The sequence below is a fragment of the Tursiops truncatus genome, chromosome 11 (genome assembly GCF_011762595.2).
Source record: "Tursiops truncatus isolate mTurTru1 chromosome 11, mTurTru1.mat.Y, whole genome shotgun sequence".
Taxonomy (NCBI): Eukaryota; Metazoa; Chordata; class Mammalia; order Artiodactyla; family Delphinidae; genus Tursiops; species Tursiops truncatus.
In genome coordinates this window covers 87,171,529-87,197,230 of record NC_047044.1, presented here as the reverse complement: position 1 = coordinate 87,197,230, position 25,702 = coordinate 87,171,529, and the positions used below count along the sequence as shown (strand labels likewise).

General features: G+C 36.1%; 1 protein-coding gene across 3 annotated transcripts in view; it reads left to right on the top strand.

Moving 5' to 3' along the window:
• The window catches only part of AEBP2 (AE binding protein 2), a 75,632-nt gene that overhangs the window by 23,614 nt on the left and 26,316 nt on the right, over positions 1-25,702 (top strand). For all 3 annotated transcript variants that reach the window (XM_033867002.2, XM_033867003.2, XM_019936668.3), the window contains exons 3-5: positions 3,289-3,396; positions 18,736-18,922; positions 22,019-22,143. In XM_033867002.2, coding sequence (XP_033722893.1) covers positions 3,289-3,396; positions 18,736-18,922; positions 22,019-22,143 — 420 coding nt within the window. The remainder of the gene's footprint in view (positions 1-3,288; positions 3,397-18,735; positions 18,923-22,018; positions 22,144-25,702) is intronic.

Here is a 25,702-nt window from a genome sequence, read left to right as displayed (position 1 = left end):
TCCCTAATCGTCTCTTCCGCTAACCCCTGGTAACCACTATTCTATTTTCTGTCTCTATAAAATTGACTATTCTAGATAACTCATGTATAGTGGAAAACAGCTGATTTTGATGACATTTTTAAAGAATTTTTATTTCTCTTCTTTCTACTCCAAGTGTTAAACTGTCATAATAGAACAGAAACAAATGAGTAAATTATTGGTAATTCTGCAGGATTTTATGTTTCTAATTACTGAAAGATGACAGTTTTTCTGGAGCAGTAAGTTAGTAAGATCTAAATACTATATTAATTCCTGTTCTTTTTCTCATCCCACTCTAATCTTTGCCCTGGGAAAAACAAAACTGTCATATAACAGCTTAGAAACTTCTTTACTTTCCAGTAAGCTGTTTGTGTTGCAATGTCATGTGGACTTTATATTTGAAGGATGAAATCAGGTGGAGTTTAGGTTTTCCTGACCCTTTCAAAGTGGGTGGATACTTAATTCTACATTAAAGGAACTTACCATTTAAACACCTTTTATGAATATACCTTTTTAAAAAAGAATCATGAGAGTACTTTCTTGTATTTAAAAAATAAAAACAGGGACTTCCCTGGTGGCGCAGTGGTTAAGAATCTGGCTGCCAGTGTAGGAGACACAGGTTCGAGCCCCGGTCCGGGAAGATCCCACATCCCGGGGAGCAACTAAGCCTGTGTGCCACAACTACTGAGCCCATGTGCCTAGAGCCTGTGCTCTGCAACAAGAGAAGCCACAGCAATGAGAAGCCTGCGCACCGCAACGAAGAGTAGCCCCTGCTCACCGCAATTAGAGAAAGCCCGCACGCAGCAATGAAGACCCAACGCAGCCAAACATAAATAAATAAATTTATAAAAAAAAAAATAAAAAGCAAGAAAAATTTAACCTTTTTTGTTAAGTAAAATAGAATTGTGTTCTTCGGCTCGTACTTCTGTGCATGACTGGATTTCAGGAACGAGGCTGAGCTGTTTTACTAATCAAATTTCAAACCCCTGTGTCCTCTTAATATACACGTAAGTCTTGGTAGGCAGGGAACTTAATCTTGTAGGATTTCAGTGGTTCCGTAAGATCCATTAGTGTTCTGTTTTTTTTCTGTCTTAACTATTTCTTACTTTAAAAGCAGTTGCCAGAAAGAAATCTGTTTGTTTCTTGTTGCAGGGGTGATTTTACATGTGTCATTTTATTAAGTTCACTTTTGTATATGTTCTTTGGTGTGTTTGAGGGAAGAGGGCCAGAGGGAGATTTTGAGGAGGGGCGATAATAGGATATTATTATTCAAAGACTCGAATGAGTTACCTCTATGTTATTTAAAATGATATTTTTAGACTCTCATGGTTAAATCCGAATGCTGCTAGGAAGTGGAATCAATCTTAGGAGGTTACTTTGTGTTTTGATTGCCAATCTGGTATCTCCTGAACACAACATGAAGTTGGTTATATCTTTTGCAAGAAATGAGAAATATTTTATTCTTGTATTTGGACAGTTTATCGAATATTTTGTCCTCTGTTTATTAAATACCTTTTAACAGAGGAAATTGAAAATGTTAGCACATTTAATGTGGCTAAAAATTATGGGATACAAAATTATAGCCTTCATTTTAGACAGAGCTTGAAAGAGCAGACTGATTTGAGACAAAATAAATATCAAAGACATTTGCTTCCCTTTTACATGTTCACATTTTGTGAAAAACTGAGCTAGTTTTTTCCTAAGAGCTTAAAGGAACCATGAGATCATCCATTCAAACCCCTTCCTGACTTTAGATTGTGTCTCTCTTCTTTAATATAAAATCTTTTTGTATCATTTTACTGCAGAAGGAATCTAATTAGTAAAAGTAGGCTTTCTTTCGCTCCCTTTGAGCATGTAAATTATGCTGCTTACTGGCTCTGTATTTGAGTATATCTGACTGATCTCACTTTACTAATAGTAATGGAATTTTCCTTATGCATGCTTGTTAGACTTTTACAGGTTGCATTGTATTACTTTGCAGTGGGTTTTACAGTTTACCTAAAGAAAATTTTGTCTACATTCATTTAAAAAGTAGCTTTTAATTCTGGTAACTTTAGGAATAATTTTATAAACATGTATTAGGGTCAGGAATTTTAAGTACCAAGGAGGAAATGTTATGACTTACAATATCTGCTTAACTAAAAGAAACCAGCAAATCTGTTGTAGAATCGAGATGTGCGCTAACATTCTTTAAGCGTATCAAACAGCAGCAGCAGTGTTGTCTTGTAAAATGATTTTGAGTAAAAATTGATCTCAGTTACTTTAGACTGTTTTTCTAGACTTATAAAAAATTTTATTTTACACTTACTGTTTAATGATTGTTTCCTCAGTCCTGTGCGTAGCTTTGTTCTGTTCTATATGCAGTACATTATAATCTTCAGAGTGTGGCTCTATCTATAATTGTTATAACCTTAGAAAAGAACAGAGCCTATATATGGTTTTTGAAGGTAGCGGTTACAGTAGATTCGTACTTCTTTTACTGATGATGGGGAGCAGTTTTCAGTGTTCAGTTTGATAAAAGTAGAATCGGTCAAAAAATTGATACCTCAATGGTAGGAAAAAGATTATGTTGTTAGTTGTTAACCCAGTCACACTCGGTTGCCTGAACCCAAGAATGTGGATCTATTATGATGATAGAAGTATCTCATGACATTGCTTTTGCAGCTATATTAATTTTAACATTCTATATTAGATTTTGCTTCATAAGCAAGATAATTGGAAATCATTTTTAATAAGTAGAACAATATAAACATAAGTAGTGTTAGTATACATTTGAGAATAGGAAATCAAGAGCAGAAAGACTGTAATTGGATAATTTGTTTACTCATTCTTTGAATGAGTGTCCACCAATTGACTGTTTTGATTTATTTTCATTGTTTCTTTATACCTTAATATATTTCTGATATTTACAATTAATACATGCTTGTTCCCTCATGCAGTAAATACAAAAAATGTAAATAATGGTCCATGGTTCTAGTTCCTAGGGCTATATTGTTAATATTTTGTATATTTCCTTCTGAATGGCACTTTGGGATTGGTGTATCAGTTCCTTATTGAGGGAATGGACAGCAGCCTTAATGGGGAAGGGTTAAAACTATGCCTCTCATTCTGGAAGTTCAGGAAGTTTATCTACAGTAAGCATTTTGATTGACTTGTACAATAAATGTCTCTGTGAATTGAAGACTTCCAACATGTTTATTTGAATTTACAAGGAATAAAAGTCCTTGTTGAAATAAGTGATGAAAACAATTATGGCTCTTCTTTTAACAGGTATTTGTTTGCTTATGGAAAGGTTGTAAAGTATATAACACTCCGTCAACCAGTCAGAGTTGGTTACAGAGGCATATGCTGACACACAGTGGAGACAAACCTTTTAAGGTGAGTAAGTGTATGTGAGTTTTTTTTTCACTTCACGTTAACACGTTTTTTAATGGGCATACTTTTGCCGTTCTAAAAGTTTTTTAAAGAACCATTTGTTTTAACATTCCCATAGATGCATGGAATTTATAAAATAGATGAAGGTAAAGATAATTTAATCTAATTTTTAAAAATTTGAAGACCAGAAAAAAGTCACTGTGAAGGTAGGGTCTTGAAAACAGCTAGTGTGCAGATCAGTGACTTGAATGTATGTCTTTAAAATTGCTTGGTTGTGGTTAATACCTCGTGCTCTAATTATATTTTCTCACTGTCATAGGTTTGAACCTTTTTATTAGCAAACAGTACTGATTATTATATGAAAAAATGAAATTGTAGAACATGAAGGGATTTGATTCTTTTCACTCAGTTTTGAGGTCATGCTACTGAGCTCAGTCATAAATTACCGAGTCAAATAGATGTATTTGGGGAAATCTGTACAAAGAGCAATTTTCTGTAAAGACCATTTTTCCTTTTATCCTCATTAAAAGTTAAAATATTTTGGTTTGTAATTATGGAAAGTGTATACCATAGAGGTTAAAAGTTTGTATTTAAAGAAGTTTCATAAGTTAACACAGTATCTGCTGGTATATAAATACTGTGCCAGAAACTTCCCTTGGGTTTCGTTAGAGAAGGAGATTATTCTTGTAGAGTTATTTTTTTAAAAATTACTTAATTTTTTTGGGAAAGACAATCATTAACAATTTAAAAAATTATAAAGAAAAAATTTAATTGAGAAATCTTGCTCCCTTTCTTGTTCCTTATTTTCGCTCCCCCGAATATATAACCATTGTTCTTAGTAGTGAATTCTTTATGAAACTACAAGCAGATACATATATAAGATCATTCTCCTTCCTTTTACACAAAATCTAATAAACTATATACTGTCTGTATCTTATTTTTTATAAGCTTTTTATTTTAGAGCAGTTTTAGATTTATAGAAATATTACAAAGATTGCAGAGTTACTGTATGTCCTATACCAAATTTCCCGTTATTAACATTTTTATTGTATGTATGTGTACCTTGCTTTTGTAACATACTTTCTAGTAGAGATCTTTTCATATCTGTTCATAGACAATATTCTCTTTTTAAACAGTTTTACAGTATTCCATTTTGTTGCTGTAGCAGTTTATTTAAGCAAACTTGTATAGATACTTGGGTTGTTTTTAGTCTTTTCCTGTTGCAAATAGTACTGCAGTGATAAATCTTTGAACATATGTCATCTTGTACATGTGTAATTGTATATGTAGGAGAAATTCCCAAAATAATGTGAGTGGTTGGATCAAAGGCTATATAAGCATTGGTAATTTTGATAAATACTGCCAAACTGCCCTCTCTAGGGGTTGTGTCCTCATCAGCAATGTTAGAGTGTCTGCCTTCTTCACAGCTTTGCTAAGAGGGTGTTGTCAAACTTTTGTGTTTTTGCCCATCTAATAGATGAGAAATTGCATCCTGATGTAGTTTTTTATTTTTATTTTTTGGCCACGCCTCATAGCTTTCAGGATCTTAGTTCCCTGATCAGGGATCAAAACCCAGGCCCATGCAGTGGAAGTGCCAGGTCCTAACCACTGGACCGTTAGGGAATTCGCTCCCCTGATGTAGTTTTGCTTTTCCTTTATTATTGATGAAGTAGGGCATCTTTTCATATGTTTAACCATTTGGATTTCTTTTCTTTTGTTCTTTTTAAAATAGTCTCATGGAGCCTTCTGTTGGCATGTGGGTCCTATAATGTTAACCCCCTAGTCTTCCCTATAGTCATACTACAGATCCTGGCCCTGAAGTACGTGACCTGGGACAGTTTTTTGAACTTCCCATCTAACACATAACTGGTAATAATAGTTACCTCATAGAGTTGTACAGTATATAGCTAGTAAATGTAAGAGATTATTGTTGTTAAAGTAAAGGAATCATTTCATTTCTCGTTTTATTTCCATATATTTTTCTTTAAGGCAGCAATTCTGTTGCTGGTCGATTATGATGTTCAGGTTAGTTTCACAGCTTGTACAAATGGATTTCCCTCCCCAGATCTCTTTTTAGAAACTAGAGAAGATTCCCATTGGAGAGGGGGGAAGAAAATGTCTTTAAAAGGCAGAAGTTAAGGAGTGTGAGGCATTGTTCTATAAATCATAGGAACCATTTGAATCAAAAAAACATTTTTTGATGTCTGTAGTACATGGCAACGTGCTAGGCATTTGGGAAGCAAGGTGAGTAGGAAAGGCAGGCCTCTGCCCATCAGGGAACTTACATCTTTAGGTTTATACAGATATAAGTAGATTTAAGTAGTGAAATGTCACTATAGGTCACTATAGTGACCTTCAAAAGGTTCTCTGGAAACATGAATTAGTGATGAATGGGGCTGGAAAACAGTAGTAGGAGGTGAGTGGGAGTTGGCTATAGAGAGGAGGTGATGAGGTGATGATGCTTGAGGCAAGTCCCTTTGAAAAAAATTTTTTTAGTTGTAACATGATATAATGTACAATAAAGTATTTAAAGTACACTTAAGTGTTCAGCACTTTACAGGTTTGTTTCGTATGTTTGTATGCACCTGTGTAACTACCATTCTGATGAAGAATATTTTCAGTAAAAATACTCAGTGTCCCTTCCCAGTCTATCCCCCTCCATCCTCTACTCCTTCCCCCAGGCCATGTTACGATTTCTATCGTCCTGGCTTAGTTGTATGAACTTTTGTGTCTGGCTTTTTTTCACTCAACAAAATAGCGGTGAGATTTGTCCTTGTAGGTATTAGTCATTAAAAAAAACTGCTGTGTAGCATTCCAGTGTCCAATAAACCATAGTTTATCCATTCTTCTGCTCATGGTTTTCTAGTCTTTGGCTGTTATTAATCAAGCTGTCCTAAACACACTGTCTACATGTCTTCTGATGGCACACATGTACTCATTTCATTTCTCTTCGTTGCATCGTTAGGAGTGGAATTACTGGGTCATAGAATATGGCATATTTAGCTTTAGCAACTACAAACTCTTTTTCAGATTGGTCATATCACTTTACATTACCACCAGCAGTGAATGAGAGTTTTAGTTGCTCTGTAGTTTGGTATTTGCCATCTTGTTAATTTTAGCCATTCTGGTGTCTGTGTAGGGGTATCCCATTGTGGCTTTAATTTTTATTTCCCTGGTGAGTAATGATATGTTGCACACATTTTCATGGGCTTTTGGCTATTTGAATTTCCTTTTTTGGATGAAGTGCCTATTCAAGCCCTTTTCTATTATTTTATTGAATGATTTGTCTTTTATTATTATATAAAGTTTTGTATATATTTTGGATACAAGTCCTTTGTCAGATATGTATATTGTAAATGCCTTCTTCCAGTCTGTCTTTGGTTATCCTTCTCACCTTTCCTAATGAGATCTTTTGAAGAACAGTTTTTAGTTTTAATGAAATCTAATTTATCACTTTTATGGTTAGTGCTTCTTACACTCTATTTAAAAATTCTTTGCCAACCCTCAGTATAAGATGAGGAGGATCGTAACAGAGCTAAGTTTTGTCTCATGGTAATAGGGAGGTCATTTCAGAAGTGTGTGTGTGTGTAATATAATTTACAGGGGCTTCCCTCGTGGCGCGGTGGTTGAGAGTCCGCATGCCGATGCAGGGGACACGGGTTCGTGCCCCAGTCCGGGAAGATCCCACATGCCGTGGAGCGGCTGGGCCTGTGAGCCATGGCCGCTGGGCCCGTGAGCCATGGCCGCTGAGCCTGCGCGTCCGGAGCCTGTGCTCCGCGACGGGAGAGACCACAGCAGTGAGAGGCCCGCGTACCGCAAAAAAAATAAAAATAAAAATTTACATATCATAAAACTTACCAAGTGTATAATTAAGTAGTTTTTAGTGTATTCACAGGTTTGTGCAACTCACCACTAATTACAGAAATATGTACTTTTGAAAGAAAGAAAAGGAAGCATAAAAGAATGAGTGGACTATTTAGGGAATCACATGTAGTTTCATATATTTAGCGATACTATATGGTGGCAATTTGAAAATATGTAAAAAAAATTTCTGACTAGTGAGCTTGGACTCTCTAGAAATTAAGTATAAAAGTAATTGGTTGCAAAATGTTTTCTTTGCATTACTGTTCTTATCTCTTATTACCTTCTAGTCTGGAATCCGATTATTATAAGGAGTTTGCATTGTATTTTTTGTCTTTTATTTTTACCATAGGCTTCAAGCACTTGCCAGAGAGTTCAGTTGTGTTCATATCTTAAACAGCATCGGTGTGGCTGCTTTGTGGTTGGATGGTTTGTGTGTGGGATAATTGATAGAATCATCTTGAAGAGAAATTTTTTAAAATGTACACTGTCTTTACTGAAAACATTTAAAGTTGTTAATTCTTTAGAATGAAGCCTGAATAAATAAAAGGGATGGAGGGATAGGGAAAGGAAGGGCTAGTATAGTGCCTAGTGTTGCCTGGCTACGACAGACGTTGGGAGTTCACAGCCAGCAAAGCTTTTCCTTAGTTCCTAGTAGACTCGCTCTTCTTCCTCCACTCTGTCACATGGAAATAAGTGTGTTCTGAAGGTTATGCTTGCTTCATATTAAAAAATTTGACATTGACAAGCTTAAATAAGAAGGTAGTGGAACTATAATCTAACTATCTATGATATTTGACTTCTTAACATATATGTACAAAGTAAAGAAATAAATGGGATCATTTTGCACCTACGTGTATTGTACCTTTTTTTTTTTTTTTTTTGGGGTCATGTTGCTTGACTTGCTGTATCTTAGTTTCTGGACCAGGAATTCCCTAGCCTACCATTTTAGTTTTGTATTGGACATCATTTCATGTCAATAAATTAACTTTTTAGTGGTTGTGTGATCTTTCTATGTAATAGTTTACCACATTTTATTTAATCATTCCTTGATGGATTTTGTTGGTCCAGTTTTCCACAATATAATCAGTTAACACATTTTTATAAACTACTTTTGTGAGCTAATATAAATTCCTAGAAGCTATTTTGTTCAGTCAAAGGGTATATGTCTAGGCTTGCTTTTGAAAGGTATTATTCCCCCTACAGAAAAACGTACCAATTTGTATTCTAACCAGCAGTGTATAATATAGTGCCTGTTTCTCAACAACCTTGAGGCTTGTTATTCTATCTTTACCAATCTGCCGGTATATGGTAACACATTTCTACTTATATACAGTGCAGACACATACAGTGTAAATACAGTATAAATACTTTTCTATGTATTCACATCATTTTTCCTCTGTATTAATTATTTTGTATTTTTAGAATGGAAATCCTTTTTGAGCTCATTATTCTTTTTTATAAAGTAGGAAAAAATTTCCCTCCTGTGATAGGAATTAAATATTTTCCCCATTTTGACCTTTTTCTTGACTTTTTATGGTACTTTTTCTAAAGCACAGATTTTTTAAACTTTTAATTTTGAAACATTTCAACTTGCAGAAAAGATACAAGAACTCCCATATATTTCTCTCTCACACATGTATGGGTAAAGAACTCCTGTATACCCTTCAGCCAGATTCACCAGTTAACATTTTGCCACATTTTCTTTCTCTGTATCTTTCCATCCAGCAGTACATCATCCATCTCTCCATCTGTCTCCCTCCCCCCATCTCTCTCTCTTCTTTCCTCCCTTTTTTCCTACATACACACACACGCACACGCGTGCACACTATTTTGGGGGAACCATTTAAGAGGAGCCGTATCCCTAGATACTTCAGTGTGTGTTATTTCCTAAGAGCAAGGACGTTCATTTACATAACCTTAGTACAGTTACCAAGTTCCAGAAATTTAACATTGATGCCATCAGCTATTCAGATTTCACTAATTGTCCCAATAATGTCCTTCATAGCCGTTTTTCTCCCCCCTTGGTTTAGCATCCAGTTGAGGATCATGCATTACATTTAGTTTTCATGACTCCTTAAAACTTACAGTTTCCTCAGCCTGTCTTTATCTTTTATAGCACTAATATTTTTAAAAAGTATAAACATTTTATTTTGTAGTATGTTGCCCACTTGGGGGTTGTTTGATGTGATCAGATTCAGTTTATGCATTTTTGGTGAAAATAGAATAAAATTGTCACAGTATCACTTCAGGGGACACTTGATGAGAGTTTGTTCCATCATGGATGAAATTACCTAGCATCACTTGGTTAAGGTGGAATTTGCCAGGTTCTCTACCATAAACTTATTTGTCCCTTTACAATTAATGATTAATTTTTGGAGAGATACTTTGAACTATATGAATATATTGTTCCCCATTAGAACTAGTTTTAGTATCCATTAATGTTTCTTGCCTGAATCATTTATTACTATGAGGGTTACAAAATGAGTTTTTTTCTCTCTTACCATCTAAGTTTATAAGTTGACATTCTACTTTCAGCGCTTTCTACTCTTTATTCTATCAGTCAGTCAATCATCTGTCTACAGAATGACTCATGTATTATGTTATTCTTTTTTTTTAAATAAATTTATTTAATTTTTGGCTGCATTGGGTCTTTGTTGCTGCACGTGGGTTTTCCCTAGTTGCGGCGAGCGGGGGCTACTCTTCGTTGCAGTGCGCAGGCTTCTCATTGTGGTGGCTTCTCTACTTGCAGAGCATGGGCTCTAGGCACACGGGCTTCAGTAGTTGTGGCACGAGGGCTCAGTAGTTGTGGCTTGCAGGCTCTAGAGTGCAAGCTTACTAGTTGTGGCGCACGGACTTAGTTGCTCCGCGGCATGTGGGATCTTCCCGGACCAGGGCTCGAACATGTGTCCCCTGCACTGGCAGGTGGATTCTTAACCACTGCGCCACCAGGGAAGCTGTATGTTATTCTTTGGCTTATCATACATGACTATCATTTTGATGCTCATTTAATACAGATTTTTATATATTTATCAGTTTTTGCTCATGTGGCTTCTGGAGCAACTGTCTAAAGATTCAGATGGTAAAAGTCCATTGGAGTGTTGGTAATGGCAAAGGCTAGAAACTGGAAGTCTGTAAGACCTAATTGAGTTGACATGGGAAATAAATGAAAGTCATGGATGTGTCATTTATGTTTAAGTTACATTTGATGTTTCTTAAACTTGTTGTTTTGTGCTTGAGAAGAAGTTAATGTCATATGAAAATAATTGATCATGTCAGCTCGTTATGAAATTTTAGTTTTGTAAAATCAAACATACTCCTAAAATGTAAATATAGTTTTTTCTTTTAATAATGTTTATCTTTTATAATTAAAGTGCAAAGATTATTCCTAGATAAGCACCTTCTGCCCCGGCCTCTCCCCATATTCTCTTTGTCTTGTGTATACACCCTTGCTTTGTATGTGCATTTAGAGTTTGTGTGAAGGGGAGTTGCTGCTGCCATTTTGTTTAACGTAGTGAAACCTTTTATTATTAAAGGTTTGGAAAACATTACATGTGTTTATAGGCCTAGGATTTTGGAATTCTTTCAACTATTCTCTGGTCGTCTTTTTTTTAAGTGTGATTTTGATTTTTCTTAGTCATTTGGTATTAAGCTTTATCATGGCTAATTGGCTTCAACTCACCATGCTCAGAAATATTTTACTTAACTGAAGAAAATAAAAATTAGTCATACATAGCATGTTTGGTGATCGTTTTGATTTCCTTTTTTGCCAGTGTGGCAGTGGCTTGTCTGGACAAATTTGTATAGTATGTTAGAAATTACATAGTTGAACTTTTCAGATAGGCTCCATAGTTTTTTTTTTCTTCCTACATGTTTCTCCCCTACTCTAGTATTTCTGTTTACTTTGAACACAGTACTTGTCGTCACTTAGTTGTCATGGGTTAATGAATTTATTGTAAGTTTTCCTCAGCAGCTAGTCTCCAGCAGCTCAACATGATTGGCTTCGTTCATAATAGTGACACATCTGAGTGACTTCTTATTGTGATAGAGTATTGCTTGAAAAACTCAGATTTTCTTTCAGGCCTTATACATGAAATAGACAGTCTTTTTAGGTGTTTTGGAATCAAGAACGTAGCCTAAATTGTCGATGAAGAAAAAAGAAATTTTATCAAACCAGACTTAAACTATCATATCTTTATTCCTGTGGGTGGCTTACAGTTGTGCACACAGGCAAATTCTGGTAATTTTTACAGGACATAGTGATGCTAATAATACATCATTCACTGCGATGGGTGATGCAATAATTTCCCTCTTCAGTTCCTTTGTAACCTGTTTTATAATGTTAGTCGATACTGATAATTTAAAAAATCTTCTGCTTTTTCCCCCCAGCATTTTTGAGGTATAATTGACAAATAAAATTGTCAGATACTTAAAGTATACGTCATGATGATTTGATATGCATTAGTCAATTGTGAAAGTATTCCCTCCATCTAGTTAATTAATACATCCATCACCTCACAGATATATGTATAAAATACATTTTAAAATTTTATATATATTTATTATGTATCTTTTTAAATTATATATATGTGTATATATATATTTTTTTGTGAGAATCTTTTGCTTTTCAACAGACATTCTCTGTAATAACACAAAGCTTAAAGCACCCTGTTCTAGCTTTAATTCGCTGTGTGTATGTCTCTGTGTGTCTGTGTATTTGAAGCTCTCATGTTCCCTAGCCTCGGCAGACAGTTTTTAGCAGGCTCCCACTGACCAAAGATGGTACAGTTTGAGTAAAATAAGGAAAATAGCTGCAGTGAACATGATGATACTGAAAAACAAAAGGTGATTCCTCTCCCCTCCAGAAATGAAAAACCGATTGGTCACTGTTGAGAATGGTAGGGATCTCATTATTTGGAAATCTGGTAAGAATCAAGAGGTAGTTCTTTTTTTACTATATGAGCTGTGCCACTTGGTATTCAAATTCTGGTGCCTGAGTTGCACCCATGACCAAGTAAATTAGAATCTCTGGGATGTGCTGCCTGTCATTGCTATATTTAAAGAAATCTTTCTGGTGATTTGGGTGTGTACCCAGGCTTAAGAACTTCTGTTTACAAGGTATTTCTCTTATGGGGGGACCTGTAAGAGAAATACCGCTTATTATAACACTAGGTGAACTTTGTTAGTTATAAAAGCTGATAACTAAGCAATATTTCTCTGGTAAATGAGGTTACCAATTCAGTGCTCGTTGAAAGGAGGGAAAAAGGCACAGGGGAAGAAAGATGTATGCTGTGTTTACTATGTGCATGTTGCATATGGGATCTTGTTTTTACTCTTTCTTCTCTGGGCCTCCTTGATATCACACTTGCCTGTTGTTCATCCCCACCCAGACTCAGTGGCTGCTTCTTCCCAGTCTGCTTTGCTGACCTCTGTTCTGCCTCACTTCTAAATGTTGGAGAGTGCTGTCAAAAATTCTCACCCTAGGGCTTCCCTGGTCGCAGCAGTGGTTGAGAGTCCGCCTGCCGATGCAGGGGACAGGCTCAGCGACCATGGCTCACGGGCCCAGCCGCTCCACGGCATGTGGGATCTTCCCGGACCGGGGCACAAACCCGTGTCCCCTGCATCGGCAGGCGGACTCTCAACCACTGCGCCACTAGGGAAGCCCCCATAGTCCTTTGGTTTTAAATACTGTGTATATTCTGATTACTCCCAGATTACCTCTAGCCCTGACTTTCCCTCTTGGATTCCAGAATAGAATATTCAGCTTGGATGTCTAATAGGGCATTTTGAACTTAACATGTACAAAATCTTGGTTTTCCATTTCAAACATGGTTCTGTTTTAGACTCAGTAAATACTAAGATCTTCCATCCAGTTACCCTGACTTTAAGAGCCCTGAAATAGTCTTGATTCTTCTCTTAACTTTTCCTATACTGCCCCACCGCCCCATGCATTAGCAAATCCTATCGATTTGCTTGCCTCTCAGGGTATTTTGAATATTATTACTACTTCTCACTCTGTTATTCCCAGTTCTTCTAAGGTTCACTTAGTTATTACTATTTGAAATCCTTGATAACTCCTCTCTAAATTAAAATCTATTTCTTAGCATGATGCATAATATCATATCTGATACTTACCTGCTTCTCTACTCTCATTCAATCCCTTACTTTACCTTCATAGGAAATTGTGTTCCAGCCATACTATATTACTTGTAGATCTCAAATGGGTCACATTTTGCCCTCATTGTGGTTTTGTATAGGCTGTGCTTTCTACCTGAGAATCTTAAAAGCTTTTTGTTTTGGAAAGATTTTAGAATTACAGAAAGGTTGCAAAGATGGTACAGAGGGTACCAATGTACCTTCACCCAGTTTTTTTCCCCCGATCTTATCATCTCACATTCTGTGGTACATTTGTCAAAACTAGGAAACCAGCGTTTCTACCTGGAATTTTTGTTTTCCTTTAGATTACCTGCTAATAAATACTACCATATCTTCTGTGAAACTGGTGTTTTCTGCTCTATGTTTCAGTCGCCCCTTGTAGATTTTCATACTACTTAACGGGAATATGAGTATGAATAAGACAGTCTTTGTACTAGCAAAGAAAGTCTTAGTGTTGCTTCATTCGAACAAATCTGTTTGAAAAAAACTGTCATTCCACGTTTCAAATTTTATAACAGCTACTTGCCCACAAGAGTAGCTGACATATTGAATGTTTCAGTGGATTTGGGAGACAGAACATTTAAAACACTCAATGTCCAACAACCAGTTTTTTCCCTGATTGTTGAAACAGACTTTTTTTTTTTTTTTTTTTTAAACCAGAGCACCATGTGTGGTAGCTTGAGTTCCGTAGTCATTGTTGTATGTGTGGGTGAAACGTTGAATATTTGAACAGTAAAATCACTCAGCACTGTGAGATGCTTGTGTTAAGGGGAGCGAAGGCACTAAGACCATTTGAGGCAGCAGATTTGTCTCTCACCTTGTTCTCTGGGATAAACACTAAATGAGTGGAATATTGATTAGATGGTGCTTAAAATTACTTTCTCTGTTAGGGTAAAAGAATTTGTGTTTTAGTGAAAGGTGTGTGATTCTGTTGTATTTCTTTTCATTAAAAGTACTCTTTTGGGGCTTCCGTGGTGGCGCAGTGGTTGAGAGTCTGCCTGCCGATGAAGGGGACACAGGTTCGTGCCCCGGCCTGGGAAGATCCCACATGCCGCGCAGCAGCTGGGCCCGTGAGCCATGGCTGCTGAGCCTGCGCGTCCGGAGCCTGTGCTCCGCAACGGGAGAGGCCACAACAGTGAGAGGCCCGCGTACCGTAAAAAAAAAAAAAAAAAAAAAGTACTCTTTTTCTCTCATTCTAAATTCTCATTGTACTTTCTATATTTTCTTTTTTAGATTTGTTTTTTATTCTTGACTGATGAATAATCAAAATCAAAGATAAAACAATTTTCTGTTAGAATTCTCATTATTGATTTTATGTCCTGAGCATTGAATCATTGCTGATTAAAATAAACTTGTGATATTTACTCTCTCACTTCTAGATACTACCAGGGCTTATTCTTTGTAGTTTTGAAGGAACCCAGGACAAAATGGATCTGTTAGCCTATTTGGGCCCTTGTAATTAAGGATAATCCTGGGTGGATTCATATCACAAAATCCCTTTCAATTTAAACCTGAGGACTTGGACCAGAACTGTTATTATCATTGCTGCTTTAACTGTAGTCACGTAGCAAGCAGTTCTAAAATTTGAAATGTGGAGTTTCTCAACAAATTTTTTTGAATAACCAGTACTAAACTGGGAATCCAAGGGCAAAGACTATTTTATTTATATCGTATTCCTTGAAGTATCTGACACATGGGACACAAATTATGCTTATTCAAAGTATGTTTTTATTTTTTATTTATTTTTAAAAATTTATTTATTATTTTTGGCTGCGTTGGGTCTTCGTTGCTGTACGTGGGCTTTCTCTAGTTGCGGTGAGCGGGGGCTACTCTTCATTGTGGTGTGCGGGCTTCTCATTGCGGTGGCTTCTCTTGTTGCAGAGCACGGGCTCTAGGCGCACGGGTTTCAGTAGTTGTGGCTCACGGGCTGTAGAGCGCAGGCTCAGTAGCTGTGGCTCGCGGGCTCTAGAGCGCAAGCTCAGTAGTTGAGGTGCACGGGCTTAGCTGCTCTGTGGCATGTGGGATCTTCCTGGACCAGGGCTTGAACCTGTGTCCCCCGCATTGGCAGGCAGATTCTTAACCACTGCACCACCAGGGAAGCCCTAAAGTATGTTTTTAGGATAGGTGTTAGGAAATACAGGGATGACGTCTAAAATTGAAAAGAAAAATAAGTACTGCATGGCTTAGTCTATGGCAGTACTGTAGAATGGAAATATGTGTGACCCAAATGTGTTGTTTAAAATTTTCCAGTGCTGTGTTAAAAATAATTGAAAAAAGTGAAAATAATTTAAGTAATATCTTTGACTTAACTGATTATATCATTTCAGCACCTTATCAATATACAGTATAATTAATAAGATGTTCTGCTTTTTGGGTACTAAATCTTCCAAATTTGGTGTGTATTTTATACTTAACAACACTTTTTAATTCAGACTAGCCACAATTTAAGTGCTCAGTAGCTGTATGTGTCTAATGACTAAAATGTATTGGACAGTGCAAAACTAACCCATTAGGGCAATTCTACTTCATCACCCTTAATTCAGGTGCTAAACAATTCATCTTTATTTAATTTATTTTTCTAACCATTTTTTAAAAATCGAAGTATTGTTAATTTACAGTGTTGTGTTAGCTACAAGTGTACAGCTAAGTGATTCAGTTATACATACATATATATAAAATGTATATATATTCTTTTTCAGATTATTTTCCATTATTGGTTATTACAAGATATTAAATATAGTTCTCTTGCTACACAGTAGGCTTTGTTGTTTATCTGTTTTATATATAGTAGTGTGTATATGTTAATCCCAAACTCTTAACACCACCCCCATCTTCATCTGTATTTAGATTTCATAAAATTTGCAGTTGGAGAAGTAGATTCACACACTCAAGTTTTCGAAACATATTTAAAACTTTTTCAGTAGTTAAACTGAATATCAGGTTTTAAATTAAAATTAAAAGTTATTAAGGAAATACAAATAAAAACCACGATGAGATAACACTTCATACTCACTAGGATGGTTTTAATAAAATAAATGGAAAATAACAAGTCTGGACAAGGATGTGGAGCTATCCTTGTATAACCTTGTATTTGTTTATACATTGTGAATACACTGAATACCACTGAATTGTATACTTTAAAATGCTATGTTATGTGAAATTCACCTCAACAAAATTAATAAAATTAAATAAAAATAAAAGTTCAGTTTCTTATAGTAGCCTTATTTAAAATGTTAAGTAGCAGCATCTGGCTAGTGGCTTCTGTAGTAGACTGTGGTGTTCTATGGCAATGTGGTAATCTACAGAAGACAGAAGCTTTAAAAACCATTATTCTTTTCTGGTACTCAAAATACGTGTAGTAAGTTTTTAAATTCTAAGAATTCAGCATCCGTTAGATGCTAAACTTCTCATGGTCAGAATCTGTAGCTGAATATTCTTGATGTAGGCTATCTGAGGACCACACTATTGATAGGATTGTAAGAATTAAATGAATTGGTAAGCACTGAATATGGCTAATTGCTTCTTTTCAGGGTTCCCATAACACTCTGTGCCTTACCCCTGACTATAGTCCTTTGAAGTTGTTGCTTTGTATGTATGTCTTGCTGATCACATGTAAGCACTTTCAGGGCAAGAACTGTGTCTTAATCATCCTTATACTTCTAGCATCTTACATAGTACTGAATATAGAATAGATAAGTATTTGAACTAAAATCTTGAGTCATTCCTCTGCCTCTTAACCTTTTGTTAGCAATTCTGAGTACAGTTAGAGCCCATAACATGTCTCTTGTATATTGAAATAAATAGAATAATTATTAATGGGACTATATAAGGATTTTGCTGTGAAATGTCTTAGCTAGCATTGGTTTTTGTCAGAATCTATAAGCCAGTGTATTTAGAAATACCTGTGATTTGCAAGATGCTTCTGGTAATATATATATATTCATGAAAGTATGTTCCTGCCTTCAAAATGCATGGAAAAGATGAGTTAGGATAAATTATCTAATTATGCTCTGAAAGTGTGAGGATGTCCTCAAAAGAGGATGAGCTCCCTTTCACATGGGCAGATTTAGAGAGATTTTGTGAATAAAGTTATAATCTCAACTAAGAGAGGGTTGTAGTGTGTTTTTGGAAGTTTAAAATGGTAGAGGTACGGTACCTAGGTTGAAAGAAAGAGCCTGGAAGCATGTGGACTTTTTTGTGGTATTATCTAGAAAAATGTAATTAAGTTGAACCACCTGGGAATAATGTGATGGATACATTTAGTAGCATACGTGGCAAATTTGCGTACTTGTAGTTTTGTTTTCAAGTCAGAAACTAAGCAACTTTAATAACTTACTAATAGAAGGCCACCAGCAAAATCCAGCTGTGGATTTTGCTATTTGGGGATCGTTTTGGAAAATGTTTGTTTTAATTAGTAACATTCATTTGTTAGAAGACCTGCAAATACTGTTTTCTAAGATCTAACTAGAAATCACACACTTGCACTGTAGCTAATTTGAGCATTGTAATTTTAGTGATATCCAAACATTCTGCATTCATTGTTGGAATAGCAGATCTGCCAGGTGACTTGTGTAGTTAAGTTGACCTCTTGTTTTCTCAGTGTTGCAAGTACAGAAGGCTGAGGAGGCAGTATTTAATGGAACTTATAGAGGGTTGCGTAAGACCAACCCTGAGCATACAAGTTGTCTTCTCTGAGCGACTAGATCCAGTAGTTTAAAAGTCAGTATTATTGTATTTCTTTCTTGTCTGTTAAAACAGTGTAGAGCAGTTGGGAGCCTGATGAAGGTTTTGAAGTAGCATATATCTTTTTCTTTTTTTTTCTTGCGGCTCCGCGGCTTGCGGGATCTCAGTTCCCTGACCAGGGATTGAACTCGGTGAAAGCCTGGAATCATAACCACTAGGCCACTGGGGAACTCCCTGAAGTAGCATATATCTTAAAATAAAAATAACTTTGAAAATCCAGGAATCCCAGTAATTGTTCGATTATCTTATTCTTTGATGTGAAAACGACTTACTGCTCCTCTTTGAAAAGTGATTAACCTCCAGATTTTTCTGGGAAGAAGATTCCACTATTTTTGTCTTGCAGATGGTGGGAAGAGCAGTAAACTAAGGAGTCATGAAAGTTTCCAGGCTCTGTCACTGGTTAATCTGTATTTTGTGCAACCTATAAAGTGAAAGGGTTGTACTAGTCCCTCATAGATCCTTTCTGGAATTAGTTCTGTAGTGTTACTGATTTACTTCTGAAAATATGAAATATTCACTCGTTCATATTTTGCTTCTCTCCTATACAGCATCCCTGACATTTTTTTAAATTTTTTTATTTAGTGTGTTGTTGGTGGCTGCAATGCCAGCTTTGCTTCTCAGGGAGGGCTAGCTCGCCATGTACCCACACACTTCAGTCAGCAGAACTCCTCAAAAGTTTCTAGCCAGCCAAAGGCCAAAGAAGAATCTCCTTCTAAAGCTGGAATGAACAAAAGGAGGAAATTAAAGAACAAAAGACGACGCTCATTACGTAAGTGTCTCACTGAAAATCAGTGTGTATTAGATGGTTTTGTTTTTGTCTTGGGCTTTCATGCAAATTCAGTTTTTACCATTCTTCAACTCTGCTTATCTGTTTTTGTTAACAGTAATGAACAGATAGGATCTTGGTCTTTCACTGTGAGAATTCAGTGATGTATGTTTTACCTCTAGTAGCTAAGGGAATGTAAGTATATGTGGCCTTAGAATCCAAGCTCTGTAATTAGATTTTGAGGGCTACTTTGATTCTCTTCTAAAGTAAGACCAATTATGGCAGTGTTGGTATTTCTGACAATATTTTAGAAAATCTGAACATGTTAAAGATAAAAATCAAGTAAAAGTTAAGTAACCTGTCTGCTCCAAAGTGGTGTGTGTGAATAGCGAAGCTCTGTGTAGTCTGTGTCTCTACTTAACAGTCTTGCTGTGACACACATGTACAATGGTTATGGGCTTACTCATCAAATTATGCGATGTATCCTTGATATTTAGGATAGAACATAATTAGATGATTGTATACTTTTGAACCGCAGGCGAAGAGTCTCTATTTTTGTCGTCTTCAAAGGTATTTCATTATACAGCTCATTAAAAAAATGGTTGGGCACCCAATCTTAACTTGTGTATTTATACAGTATATATAGGTAACACTGCTAGTGTGCATTATAATTACCAAGAAGGAATACTGAAAAACAGAGATGAAAAAAATCCAGAAGTGATATTATTTTCTTCCCCACTCTATTGGATCATGACACACACCTGGTTTGGAGACTGTTATTTTAGTTGCGCATTCTTGACACTTTAATAGTGGACATAACATGGTTAAGGTCTGAATGCATAGAATCTGAAATTTGGGAGCTTTTATTATTCTGAATTTAATTCAAGTGATGACTTTTGTGTTTGAATCTTGAGTGAGGAGTGATATATTTGAATGATTTAGAGGGGTGAGTTATTGTTATTTTCTCTAAGTGCTTATCCTTCTCAGGAAAAAGCATATTTGGAGAGCATGGAGAAAGTATACATTTTTCCCCCTAGTAGCAACAGATCAAAATAGGAAGGGGATTTGTTTCTCAGCTTTAGGTAAAATCATGACTTTTTTCTCTCCCATAAATCTCTCTTTTTAAAATTTAAAAATTTTTTTTAACTGATTTCCCATTGTCATTGCATTCTTAGTCTTGTGGGTTCTGTTAGTTTATCACTAGCTGGCGTTTTGTTTATTTCCTTTTGAGCAAAAAAATCCAATGAGAAAAGAGCTATTCATGTTGTTTTATTGAGTATGCCAGCTGTTAGATTTGTGTAGATGTACAGTGAACTCCATGAATAGTAGAGATAATTTCACTCCACATAGTGGTAAGTCAGAATAGTGTGGTAAATCAGCATACATGTAATTCAGAGTATGCTGTACCAGGAAATCAAGCCATTTCTTTTATTGTCGGTAAAATTTACTTTTTTTTTTTTTTTTTTTTTTTTTGGTACACGGGCCTCTCACTGTTGTGGCCTCTCCCGTTGCGGAGCACAGGCTCCGGACGTGCAGGCTCAGCGGCCATGGCTCACAGGCCTAGCCGCTCCGCGGCATGTGGGATCCTCCTGGACCGGGGCACGATCCCGTGTCCCCAGCATCGGCAGGCAGACTCTCAACCACTGCTCCACCAGGGAAGCCCTAAAATTTACTTTTTAATTACAGATGATCTTGAGATATTTTACATATATTAGAAAGCTCCACAACTGTAAAATAATAAATTCTTTTTCCTTACTTTGAACAGTGTTTTTCTTAGGAATAAAAACAACATGTTTATAATAATATTAGTGGGATAAAAATAGAAATTTTAAAAATGTTTTTATCAAATATTCAATGTTTAACTTTGTTATGATCATACTAAAAGATTGCTTACTCTAAGTTTGTGAATTTATTTTTTAAGAAATGGTGTGAGCATATTAATTAAACTGCGTTATGACTGAAGGCATTTTTCATATACATTTATTTTACTTATTCATAATCTATAGCTGTTATATTTCCATTTCTCAAATAAGGAAACAGTCTAAGGTAGATCAAGCAGTTTGTGCAAAGTCACATTGCTAATAACTGGTGGCATTGAGAGTTAGAAAGAATTTTGGTGGACTCATTGGCATTAAAAATGTATTTATGGTGGGACTTCCTTGGCGGTCCAGTGGTTAAGACTCTGTACTTCCCCTGTAGGGGGCACAGGTTCACTCCCTGGTCGGGGTACTAAGATCCCGCATGCCAGGCAGCAGGGCCAAAAAATTAAAAACAAAAACAAAACAGTATTTATAATTTTCTTAGATTATTGTTAGAAGAGTTATTCTTATTTTTTTTTTTTTTTTTTTTTTTTGCGGTACGTGGGCCTCTCACTGCTGTGGCCTCTCCCGTTGCGGAGCACAGGCTCTGGACGCGCAGGCTTAGCGGCCATGGCTCACGGGCCCAGCCGCTTCGCGGCATGTGGGATTCTCCCGAACCGGGGCACGAACCCGCGTCCCCTGCATCGGCAGGCAGACTCCCAACCACTGCGCCATCAGGGAAGCCCTAGAAGAGTTATTCTTAATCAAGAAAATGCTTGTCAAAAATTCCAAAATAATATGACCACTGTGTCAAATCTGGAAAAATTTTTGATTACATACTAATGTAAAATGTTCATGAAATGTATTTCATATGTTTGGCTGAGGTGAATGAGATCTGTGTGTAGTGCACAGATGGAGACATTTATCAGATTGTTGAAAATGTACGACTGCTGCTCAGGAGAGATGCTGGAGTAAAATATAGAATTATATGAAAAAGATAGTAGCTGAAATATGCAATCATGCGGTTGGAGGCTAGAACCTCACACACCAAGGGGCAGAATTAACCCACACTTACTCACTGGTTGGAGTTCTGCTTTTGTATATCCTTACCTTGTTAGCTAGGTTCTGTGTTTTGAAAGCAAAGAAAATCTTGCATTTAAACACTGGATAGGTACTTATTCGTTGTTTCAGTCTTTTTTACTTATTACATATTTTTGTGGAAAATGGACTACTAGTATGGCTGCTTGGAGACTGTTATATTTTTCTAAATATTCTTTACCTCTTTTATATTGACTTTTAGCACGACCACATGATTTCTTCGATGCACAAACACTGGATGCGATAAGACATCGAGCCATATGCTTTAACCTCTCAGCTCATATAGAAAGTTTAGGGAAGGGACACAGTGTTGTTTTTCATAGTACTGTAAGTATTTGATTTTATTTTTCAAATATTTCCCACAATTTGACATTTTAATGATTATGTTGAATTTTTTAGCCTTTAATTTGAACTATTTAAGTATATTGGGGTGACATTTGGGCTACTAGGCATTTGAAGATCAGTCTCTGACCTTATGTTAAACTAGGTGTCTTTTCTGACCTCTGGTTTCCTTGCAGGTAAAGTTAGAGCGTTAGACTTCTTTTAACTCACATCCCTATGTGGTGCATGCTCCTCCATCACCCATAAAATGCACATCTAAAGTTTGTGTTAAATGAAAGGTTTATGAAGGAGGGAATTTTAATCTGTTTTGTTCTGTGAATGTATTCCAAGTGTCTAGAATTGTGCCTGACACATAGTAGGAACTCAGTGTATTTGTTGAATACCTATGTTGTTCTACTTGGAAAAAGAAAAGTATTGAATTTGAAAAGGCAATAATGAATTTATTTTTAGTTAACTAGGAGTTAATAGAGAGCTGTTCTTTCTTCTCATGCCCCCTGCCATTTTTATTATCCAGTCATCTTTATATTGCTATAGTTTGGTGTAGGTCAGTTAGTAGAAATAAACTTTAGACCAGACTTTTGGTGATTTGAATCCCTGGAAAGAGAGATTATTTAATTTTGCCTGTTGAAATAGAAAATATACTAAATTTAGGTTTTATTTTTATATTCTAATCAAAATGCATGAGAATTTAAATATAAAAGATCAGTATTGATATCTTTACTGGTTTGAACCTCTTATTCTTCCCATCTCCTCTAATAATGAGGTTTTCTTGTATTTTCATTTTTTCTTTTATGTATACTTAAAATTCAAAATGCCCAATTTTGATTTTGATTCCCCAAATTACAGGCAAGAAGGTAGAAGATTAGACACAAAGGAAAGGGAATCTTTTCTGAGATTGGAGCACATAATGGTGTGAGTTTGGGTTTAAGGAAAGTTGTACCATACTTACGCTCTTTTAAAGAATGTTGTAAACATAGTTATCTAAATAAGAATGAAGACAAAGTAAAAATGTCTGTGCTGGGAATTTTGTTGGGATTCAGCAAGATCAGGAGCTTGCTCAACAGTGATGGTTAAAGTCCTCCTTTGGAATTTGATAACATACGTTTATGATTTGGTAGGTCTATAATTGTTCTTTTTTTTTTTTTTAAGTTGAAAGCTAACATTTATTATCCAAGTTTACATTTATGTATTGTTAATAGGAGATAGAAAATATTAATCATTTAATAAGTTGAAATAAGTGGAGGATTGACTGTAATCATAAAATATTTCATGATTTGATAAAATAGACTTTTAATTATCTTACTGAATAAAAGCATGTCAGATAAAAAATAAGTTAATTTTTTTATCCATGAGTTTTTTTTTAATTGAAGTATAGTTGATTTACAATATTGTGTTAGGTTCATGTGTACAGCAAAGTAATTCAGCCATATATATATACATATATACACACACGTATATTTTTTCAGATTATATTCCATTATAGGATATGACAAGATATTGAATATAATTCCCTGTGCTATACAGTAAATCCTAGTTTCTTATCTGTTTTACATATAGTATTTTGTATCTGTTAATCCCATACTTCTAATTTGTTCCCCCTTCCCTCCCTCTCCCCTTTGATAACCATAAGTTTGATTTCTATTATTATTTTTCTTTTTTAGTCAGTAAGATATGGTCACCAAACCCAGAGTTGGCATTAGGGATAATTTGTTAATTTACTTAAATATTGAGCACCTACATGTGCCAGGTACTAATGATACAGCAGTGAACAAAACGGGCTAAAACAAAACAAGAAACCATGCCTACACTCCAGTGGAAGAGACATGATAAACAAGATAAATTAGTAAAATTAAAAATTTAAAAGGAAGAAAAAAAAACAACTTAAAAGGAAGTGAGGGCATGAGCCATTCAGTTATTAGGGGGATGAGCATCATAGCCAGAGGGAAAATCAAGCATAAGATCCTCAAGTGGGGACATGCAAGTATGTCTGCAAAGCCGTGAGGAGGCCAGTGTGGCTGGAGGAAACAAGTGCGGCAGAGAAAGTAGGAGCAGTCGGAGAGGCAATGGGGAGGGTCTTGTTGGACTGAGACGTTGACTTTTGTTCTACGTGTATTGGGAAGCCATTGGAGGAGTTTGAGTAGCCATGCTCTATTGTGATTTCTTTTAAATAAAATTTTTATTGAGATATAATAAATACAGACTCACCCATTTAAAGTATACAAGGGAATTCTCTGGCGGTCCAGTGGCTCTCGCTGCCGGGCCTAGGTTCTGTCCCTGGTCAGGGAACTAAGCTCCCACAAGCCACGCAGCACAGCCAAAAAAATACATAATGCAATTCTGTGAGTTTTGACGGTTGTACTTACCTATGAAACCACCACACCACCACAGTTGAGCTGTAGGACAGTCCTGTCACGCAGAACATTCCTGGTGTAGCTCATCTTCCTGTAGTTCATCTCGGCCTCTGCCCCCTGCCTTAAGAGAACTCACTGATCTCTTTCCTCTCATGCAGGTTTTAATGTGCTCACTCTGGTTTCTGTACTGAGAACAGATGATAGGTCAGGGTTGGGGCGAGAAGGGATCAGTCTTTTCAGTATCTCAGGTGAGAAGAGGTCAGAATGGGTGAAGTGGAGATACTAAGAAGGGTTAGATTTTGGATATCTTTTGAAAGTGGTATTGACAAGAATTATGGATGGATCAGATGTCAGGTATGATAATGAGAGGAAAGGATGACTCCAATGTTTTTGGCCTGGGCAGCTAGCCAAAAGGATGGAGTTGCCATATAATAGAGGCTGTGAGGTGAGCAGATTCGGGGAGAGGGGAGTATCAAGAGCCATAATTTCGGCACATTCTATAGAACATCTCGTGCTTCTGTCATGTAGGCAGAAGGATTTAAGAGTTTGAGCTTAGAGGAAAGGTGTGGCTACAGATAAGAATAGAACTTTCTAGCATATTAGTGTTATTTAAAGGTATCAGACTGGATAAGATCACCTAGGAAGTATTAAAGAGAAAAGAGAAGAAATAGAGGATTGAGGTTTGGGGCCTATCAACATTTAATGATTTAAAGGGCAATAAATCTGATGAAATAATGGTCTAGTAATGAACAAGTATCTACATGTTAGGGAATAGAGGCGATGATGATAAATAAGGTTGTGTTTTAAAAAATGAAGCATCAACTTCATGCTTTCATTAGAGCAGCTTTTTGGATGAAATCCTTAGGCTCACCGTGGGAGGAGTAAAGATAATCAAAAAAATGAAGGAACTAGAAATGTGATATTAGGAGTCTGGAAGAAAACTTAAAATTTACTCAGAGTGAAAATAGTCTGAAGATGAAAATAGGTTTTCGAGCTGTAGAAAACATCTGAGAGGATTTAAGAACATGAGTGATTACCTATGTTTATCATAAACTTTAAAAACCTAGGAATAAGAGTGATTCACACCCCCAGGCAACATTGGGGTGGCAGAGGTACCTTGACTGAGGAAAAGTCACAAAGGTGTAGTATAATCTGAAGAATGCTTTTTCCTGGGGGAAGTGGAAGGAAGAAAC